Raw genomic sequence first — 8,851 nt, forward strand, 5'->3', positions numbered from 1 at the left:
TTTTTTGGGATTTTGGGGAAAGGTTTTGGAGTTTTTTTGGGTGGGGTCCCAAAAGATTTTGGGGTTTTTTGGGGGAGGGGCCCCAAGAGATTTTGGGGTTTTTTGGGGAGGGGTCCCAGGGGATTTTGGGGTTTTTTGGGGAGGGGTCCCAGGGGATTTTGGGAGAAGTCTTTGGGAATTTTTGGGGTTTTGGGTGAACTTCCAGGCGACTTCGGGGTTTTTTGTTGGAGTTTTTGGGCATTTTGGGGAGGGGTCTTGGGGGATTTGGGGTTTTTTGGGGGGGGATTTTGGGGAGGGGTTTTGGGGTATTTTGTGAGGAGGTTTTTGGGGAAGTTTTCCAGGAATTTTCCCCAAATTTCCCCCAAATCCCACAGGACGCCATGAGGCTTTACTACGTGTGCACGGCCCCGCACTGCGGCCACCGCTGGACCGAGTGACCCCAAAAGTGACCCCAGGAGGGACCCCAAAAGTGACCCTGCACCCAAAAGTGACCCTGGACCCCAAGAGGGACCCCAAAAGTGACCCCAGGAGTGACCCCAAAAGTGACCCCCGGAGTGACCCTGGACCCCAGGAGGGACCCCAAAAGGGACCCTGGACCCCAAAAATGACCCGGGACCCCAAAAGTAACCCCAAAAATGACCCCAGGAGCAATCCCGAAAGGGACCCCTGGACCCCAAAAGTGACCCTGGACCCCAGGAGGGACCCCAAAAGGGACCCCCGGAGTGACCCAGGACCCCAAAATGACCCTGAGTGACCACTGAAACGACCCCAAAAGTGATCCCAGGAACGACCCCAAGGATGATGCAGGAGTGATCCCAAAAGTGACCCCTGGACCCCAAAAGTGACCCCAAAAATGACCCCAGGAGCAATCCCGAAAGTGACCCCTGGACCCCAAAAGTGACCCCAGGACTGACCCAAGGAGTGACCCCAAAATGGACCCTGGACCCCAAAAGCGATCCCAGGAGTGACCCCAAAAATGACCCTGGAGTGACCCAAAAAGTGACCCCAAAAATGGGACCCCAAAAATGACCTCAAAAAGTGACTTCTGGACCCCAAAAATGACTCCTGGAAGACCCCAAAAATGATCCAGGAGCAATCCCAAAAGTGACCCATGGACCCTAAAAGTGACCCCAAAAGTGACTCTGGATGGATCCCTGAGACCCCAAAAGTGACCCCAGATCCCAAAAGTGATCCCCGGAGGAACCCCAAAAGTGACCCCAGGAGTGACCCAGGACCCCAAAAGTGAACCCAAAAATGACCCAGGAGTGACCCCAAAAGTGACTCTGGATGGATTCCTGAGACCCCAAAAATGACCCCAGACCCTAAAAGTGACCCAAGGAGGGACCCCAAAAGTCACCCTGGACCCAGAAGTGACCCCTGACCCCAAAAGTGACCCTGGAGTGACCCCAAAAATGACTCTGGATGGATTCCTGAGACCCCAAAAGTGACCCCTGACCCTAAAAGTGACCCCTGGACCCCAAAAATGACCTCAGGAGTGACCCCAGAAATGACCCAGGAGTGATCCCAAAAGTGACTCTGGATGGATTCCTGAGACCCCAAAAGTGACCCCTGACCCTAAAAGTGACCCCTGGACCCCAAAAATGACCCTGGGAGTGACCCCAAAAGTGACCCCAGGAGGGACCCCAAAAATGACCTCAAAAAGTGACTTCTGGACCCCAAAAATGACTCCTGGAAGACCCCAAAAATGATCCAGGAGCAATCCCAAAAGTGACCCATGGACCCTAAAAGTGACCCCAAAAGTGACTCTGGATGGATCCCTGAGACCCCAAAAGTGACCCCAGACCCTAAAAGTGACCCCAGACCCTAAAAGTGACCCCAAAAGTGACCCTGGAACCCAAAAGTGACCCTGGACCCCAAAAATGACCTCAGGAGTGACCCCAGAAATGACCCAGGAGTGATCCCAAAAGTGACTCTGGATGGATTCCTGAGACCCCAAAAGTGACCCCTGACCCTAAAAGTGACCCCAAAAGTGACCCTGGACCCCAAAAATGACCTCAGGAGTGACCCCAGAAATGACCCAGGAGTGATCCCAAAAGTGACTCTGGATGGATTCCTGAGACCCCAAAAGTGACCCCTGACCCTAAAAGTGACCCCAAAAGAAGGAGGCACCCCAAAAGTCACCCTGGACCCAGAAGTGACCCCTGACCCCAAAAGTGACCCTGGAGTGACCCCAAAAATGACTCTGGATGGATTCCTGAGACCCCGAAAGTGACCCCAAAAATGACCTCAGTAGTGACCCCAAAAATGATCCAGGAATGATCCCAAATGTGACCCCAGGAGCGACCCCAAAAATGATCCAGGAATGATCCCGAAAGTGACCCCAGGAGCGATCGCAAAAGTGACCCCTGGACCCTAAAAGTGACCCCAAAAGTGACCCTGGACCCAAAAGTGACCCCGGGACCCTAAAAGTGGCCCCAAAAGTGACCCTGGACCCAAAAGTGACCCCGGGACCCTAAAAGTGGCCCCAAAAGTGACCCTGGACCCAAAAGTGACCCCGGGACCCTAAAAGTGGCCCCAAAAGTGACCCTGGACCCAAAAGTGACCCCGGGACCCTAAAAGTGGCCCCAAAAGTGACCCTGGACCCAAAAGTGACCCCGGGACCCTAAAAGTGGCCCCAAAAGTGACCCTGGACCCAAAAGTGACCCCGGGACCCTAAAAGTGGCCCCAAAAGTGACCCTGGACCCAAAAGTGACCCCGGGACCCTAAAAGTGGCCCCAAAAGTGACCCCTGACCCCAAAAATTACCCAGGAGTGATCCCAAAAGTGACCCCTGGACCCCAAAAATGACGTAGGAGTGACCCCAGATGTGACCCCAAAAGTGACCCTGGACCCAAAAGTGACCCCAGGAATGACCCAAGGAGTGACCCCAAAAGTGACCCCTGACCCCAAAAATTACCCAGGAGTGATCCCAAAAGTGACTCTGGATGGATTCCTGAGACCCCAAAAATGACCCCAGACCCTAAAAGTGACCCCAAAAGTCACCCTGAGGACCCCAAAAGTAACCCCAAAAATGATCCAGGAGCGATCCCAAAAGTGACCCCTGGACCCCAAAAGTGACCCCAGGAGGGACCCCTAAAGTGACCCTGGACCCCAAAAGTGACCCCAGGAGTGACCCCAAAAGTGACCCCTAAAGTGACTCTGGACCCCAAATTGACCCCAGACCCCAAAAATGACCCCAGGAAGACCTCAAAAATGACTCTGAGAGTGACCCCAAAAGTGCCCCCCACAACCTCTGAGACCCCAAAATGGACCCAGGACTCCAAAAGTGACCCCAAAAATGACCCCGGGAGCGATCCCAAAAGTGATTTCAGGACCCCAAAATGACCCCGGGAGTGACCCCAAAAGTCACCCTGGACCCAGAAGTGACCCCAGACCCCAAAAGTGACCCAGGAGTGACCCCAAAAGTGACCCCCACAACCTCTGAGACCCCAAAACCAAATCTGGACCCCAAAAGTGACCCAGGACCCCAAAAATCACCCAAAAGTGACCCCAAAATGGACCCAGGACCCCAAAAGTGACCCCAGGAGTGACCCCAGAATAAATCCCTGACACCCCAGAATTCCCTTTTTCCCCCCAAAATTCCCATTTTCCCCCCAAAATTCCATTTTTCCCCCCAAAATTCCCTTTTTCCCTAAATAAATACCCATTTTTCCCCCCAAAATTCCCATTTTTCCCCCCAAAATTCCCTTTTTCCCCCCAAAATTCCCTTTTTCCCCCAAAAATTCCCTTTTTCCCCAAATTTCCAAACTCAAACCCACAAAATTTTTGGGAATTTTTATTCCTATCCACAAAATTTTCTGGGAACGGGAGGGGGGAGGGGATTAAATAAGACAAAAAAGGAGGGAACGGGGAGGGAAAAATCCCAAATTTTGGGGATTTTTTGGGGACATCTTGGGGAAATTTCGGGAATGTTCCCCTCATCCCAAAACCAGCAAAAAAAAGGGAAAAAAATTTGGGATTTGGGATAAAAACGGTGCCATTTATACAAATATAGTGTTTTATAGAAGGGAATTTGGGAATTTTGGGGATGAAGGGGGGAGGGGTTTCAAACCCTGAGCCAAGGAATTTGGGAATTTTGGGGAATTTTTGGGGATTTTGGGGATGAAGGGGGGAGGGGTTTCAAACCCTGAGCCACTCCAGGAAATAATTTAGGGAATTTTAAGGAAATTTTAGGAATTTTTAGAAATTTTTAGAATTTTTAAGGAAATTTTTTGGGAATTTTACAATTTTTTTAGAAAATTTTAGGGAATTTTTAGGAATTTTAAAGGAAATTTTTAGGAAATTTTAGGGATTTTTTAAGGAAATGTTAGGAATTTTTAAAGGAATGTTTTAGGGAATTTAAGGAAATTTTAGGAATTTTTAGAATTTTTATTAAAGATTGGAGGGAATGTCCATGGAAGGTTCTGGAAGTTTAGGAATTTTTTAGGGAATTTTTAGGAATTTTAAAGGAAATTTTTAGGAAATTTTAGGGATTTTTTAAGGAAATGTTAGGAATTTTTAAAGGATTTTTTTAGGGAATTTAAGGAAATTTTAGGAATTTTTTGGAAATTTTAGGGATTTTTAAGGAAATTTTTAGGGAATTTTAAAGGAAATTTTAGGAATTTTAAAGGAATTTTTAAGGAAATTTTAGGAATTTTTAAGGAAATTTGTAAGGAAAATTTTAGGAAATTCTAAGGAATTTTTTAGGAAATTTTTGGGAATTTTTTGGGATTTTTAAGGAAATTTTTAGGGAAATTTTAGGATTTTAAAGGAAATTTTTAGGGAATTTTAGGAATTTTTTAGGGAATTTTGTAGGGAATTTTAGGAAATTTTTAGGGAATTTTTTAGGAAATTTTTAGGGAATTTTTAAGGAATTTTTTAGGAAATTTTTAAGGAATTTTTTAGGGAATTTTAGCAATTTTAAGGAATTTTGGGAATTTTTAAGGATTTTTAGGAAATTTTTGGGAATTTTTTAGGAATTTTTTGGGATCAAAGTGCCTGGATTGCCACGCCTGGAAGCTCCTTAATTATTATTAATTAATTCATCCTCATTAATTATTATTATTATTAATTAAAGATTGGAGCCCTCCCCTAATGAGGGGGGAGGGGCTCTTATTGCCTTTGGAGAGGCCCCTCCCCCTTTTCCGGGACTTCCGGGGGTGGGGGGAGGGGCCTGGGACCCTCTGGAAGGTTCCGGAATTCCGTGGGAAGTTCCGGAATTCCGTGGAAAGTTCCGGAATTTCTGGATCCCTCTGGAAGCACCTGGAAATGTCTGGAAAGTTCTGGAATTCCATGGTAAGTTCTATAAGGTTTTGGATCCCCTGGAAAGTTCTGGAAAGTTTTGGATCCCCCCCAGAAAGTTCCGGAAGTTTTGAATTCCGTGGGAAGTTCTGGGATTTCTGTGGAATGTTCTGGATCCCTGTGGAAGCACCTGGAAGTTCTGGGATTTCTGGAATCCCGTAGAAAGTTCTGGAAGTTCTGGAATTCCATGAAAAGTTTTGGAAGTTCTGGAATCCCATGGAAAGTTCTGGAAGTTCTGGAATCCCATGGAGGGTTCTGGATCCCTGTGGAAGCACCTGGAAAGTTCTGGAATTCCATAGAAAATTCTGGAATTTCTGCACCCCCATGGAAGGTTCTAAGGTCCCTGTGGAAGATCTGGAAATGTCTGGAAAGTTCTGGAAATCCATGGGAAGTTCGGACCCTTGTGGAAAGTTCTGGAATTCCACAGGAAATCCTGGAATTTGTGGCAAGTTCTCAAAGTTCTGGAACCTTCCGGAGAGTTCTGGGATTCAATGGAAAGTTCTGGAAGGTTCCTGGTCCACCTGGAAGCACTTGGAAAGTTCTGGAAAGTTCTGGATCCCTAGGGAGGTCCTCGGATCGCTGTGGAAGCTTCTGGAATGTTCCGAGTCCTGCACGGAAGGTTCTGGAACCCCGTGGAAAGTTCCGGATCTGTAGGAGGAGCCCGGGACCCACTGGGGAAGGTTCTGGATCACCGCGGAAAGTTCTGGAAGAGTTTTGGAATTCCTGGGCCCGCGTTGAAGGTTCTGGAATTCCACGGAATGTTTTGGATCCATGGAGAATGTTCTGGAGAACGTTCTGGATCATCAGGAAGGGTCTTGGTCCTCTTTGGAAGGTTCTGGGATTCCATGGAATGTTCTGGATCCATAGGAGAAGTCTTGGTCCCATGTGGAAGGTTCTGGAGCCTTCTAGAATTCTGTGGAAGGTTCTGGAAGCACAGGGATGTTCTTGTGTCCCCTCAGGAGGGGTCTTGGTCCCCTATGGAAGGTTCTGGAATGTCCATGGAAGGTTCTGGAAGCACAGGGATGTTCTTGTGTCCCTCAGGAATGTTCTGGATCCCACCAGGAAGGTCTTGGACCCCCACGGAAGCTTCTGGAAAGTTCTGGATCCCCAGGAGAGGTCTTGGTCCCGTATGGAAGGTTCTGGATCTCCAGGTGGAATCTTGGTCCCTTTTGGAAGGTTCTGGAATTCCATGGAAGGTTCTGGAAGCACAGGGATGTTCTTGTGTCCCTCAGGAATGTTCTGGACCCACAGGAAGCATCTCAGTTCCCTGTGGAAGCTTCTGGAAGGTTCTGGAGATCCTTGGAATGTTCTGGATCCTCAGGAAGGGTCTTGGTCCTCTTTGGAAGGTTCTGGATCTCCAGGAGGAATCTTGGTCCCGTATGGAAGGTTCTGGAATTCCATGGAAGGTTCTGGAAGCACAGGGATGGCCTCGGGTCCCTCAGGAATGTTCTGGATCCCACCAGGAGGGTCTTGGACCCCCCTGGAATGTTCTGGACCCACAGGAAGCGTCTCGGTTCCCTGTGGAAGCTTCTGGAAAGTTCTGGATCCACAGGAGAGGTCTCGGTCCCATGTGGAAGGTTCTGGATCTTCAGGGAGAATCTTGGTCCCTTTTGGAAGGTTCTGGAATTCCATGGAAGCTTCTGGAATTCCATGGAAGGTTCTGGACCCACAGGAAGGGTCTTGGTTCCTTGTGGAAGCTTCTGGATTGCTCCTGGAATTCCATGGAAGGTTCTGGAAGCACAGGGATGTTCTTGTGTCCATCAGGAATGTTCTGGACCCCACCAGGAGGGTCTTGGACCCCCCTGGAATGTTCTGGACCCACAGGAAGCATCTCGGTTCCCTGTGGAAGCTTCTGGAAGGTTCTGGATCCCCAGGAAGGGTCTTGGTCTCACATGGAAGGTTCTGGATTTTCCTGGAATGCCCAGGATCCACAGGGATGGTCTCAGTTCCACCTGGGAAGTTCTGGGTCTCCAGGAATGTTCTCGGTCCCTTTTGGAAGGTTCTGGAATGTCCATGGAAGGTTCTGGATCTCCAGGAGGGGTCTTGGTCCTGTATGGAAGGTTCTGGAATTCCATGGAAGGTTCTGGATCCTCAGGAAGGGTCTTGGTCCCGCATGGAATGTTCTGGATCCTTCTGGAATGTTCTGGCTCTGCAGGGGAGGTCTCAGATCTGATTTCTCTGTCCCAGGAGGGAAATTCTGGATCCAGGTGGGGTCTGATGGTGCTCCGAAGCTCTGGAGAACATCCTGATGGGATCCACCACAATTCCAGAGGATTTCTCCATCCCAGTAGATCCCAGTAAGTCCCAGTTGGTCCCCAGGAAGGGTCTTGGTCTCACATGGAAGGTTCTGGATTTTCCTGGAATGCCCAGGATCCACAGGGATGGTCTCAGTTCCACCTGGGAAGTTCTGGGTCTCCAGGAATGTTCTCGGTCCCTTTTGGAAGGTTCTGGAATGTCCATGGAAGGTTCTGGATCTCCAGGAGGGGTCTTGGTCCTGTATGGAAGGTTCTGGAATTCCATGGAAGGTTCTGGATCCTCAGGAAGGGTCTTGGTCCCGCATGGAATGTTCTGGATCCTTCTGGAATGTTCTGGCTCTGCAGGGGAGGTCTCAGATCTGATTTCTCTGTCCCAGGAGGGAAATTCTGGATCCAGGTGGGGTCTGATGGTGCTCCGAAGCTCCCGAGAAGTTCCTGATGGGATCCACCACAATTCCAGAGGATTTCTCCATCCCAGTGAGTCCCTGTTGGATCCCAGTAAGTCCCAGAAGATCCCAGTCAGGGTTCCTGGTGCTCAGAAGTTCCTGATGGGATCCACCACAATTCCAGAATATTTCTCCATCCCGTTGGATCTCCTCAGGGTTCGTGGTGCTCCGCAGCTCCCGAGAAGATCCTGATGGGATCCATCCCACCACAATTCCAGGAGATTTCTCCACCCCAGTGGGGTCTCCTGGTGCTCAGAAGCTCTGGAGAAGTTCCTGATGGGATCCACCACAATTCCAGAGGATTTCTCCATCCCATTGGATCTCCTCAGGGTTCGTGGTGCTCCGCAGCTCCCGAGAAGATCCTGATGGGATCCATCCCACCACAATTCCAGGAGATTTCTCCACCCCAGTGGGGTCTCCTGGTGCTCAGAAGCTCTGGAGAAGTTCCTGATGGGATCCACCACAATTCCAGAATATTTCTCCATCCCGTTGGATCTCCTCAGGGTTCGTGGTGCTCCGCAGCTCCCGAGAAGATCCTGATGGGATCCATCCCACCACAATTCCAGGAGATTTCTCCACCCCAGTGGGGTCTCCTGGTGCTCAGAAGCTCTGGAGAAGTTCCTGATGGGATCCACCACAATTCCAGAATATTTCTCCATCCCGTTGGATCTCCTCTGGATCTCCTCAGGGTTCCTGGTGCTCCGCAGCCCCCGAGAAGATGCGGGCGAAGCGCCGCAGCTGCCGCGCGGCCGAGCTCGACTCCTGCTGCAGGCGCCGGTTGTTCTGCCGCAGGTTGGCCACCTCGGCCTGCAGGAACACCTTGTCCTGCTTCTCCTGGGGGGAAAAAGTG

General features: G+C 49.7%; 1 protein-coding gene across 5 annotated transcripts; it reads left to right on the forward strand.

Annotated features, from left to right (window-relative positions):
* Positions 1 to 4,876: 4,876 nt before the first annotated feature.
* LOC120495814 lies at positions 4,877 to 7,590 on the forward strand. Of its 5 annotated transcripts, XM_039695689.1 has the most exons (4): positions 4,877 to 5,446; positions 5,505 to 6,080; positions 6,587 to 6,706; positions 7,029 to 7,590. In XM_039695689.1, the coding sequence occupies exons 1-4, from the start codon at positions 5,094 to 5,096 to the stop codon at positions 7,471 to 7,473; spliced, it is 1,494 nt and encodes a 497-aa protein (XP_039551623.1). In that variant the 5' UTR covers positions 4,877 to 5,093; the 3' UTR covers positions 7,474 to 7,590. The 5 variants fall into 5 exon arrangements, with proteins under 5 accessions (XP_039551623.1, XP_039551628.1, XP_039551625.1 ...); XM_039695694.1 differs by having other exon boundaries at positions 4,877 to 5,940; positions 6,002 to 6,080; positions 6,587 to 7,590; XM_039695691.1 differs by having other exon boundaries at positions 4,877 to 6,080; positions 6,587 to 7,590.
* Positions 7,591 to 8,851: the final 1,261 nt, after the last annotated feature.

This window comes from Passer montanus, unplaced genomic scaffold (assembly GCF_014805655.1).
Source record: "Passer montanus isolate IOZ18808 unplaced genomic scaffold, ASM1480565v1 scaffold910, whole genome shotgun sequence".
Classification (NCBI taxonomy): domain Eukaryota; kingdom Metazoa; phylum Chordata; class Aves; order Passeriformes; family Passeridae; genus Passer; species Passer montanus.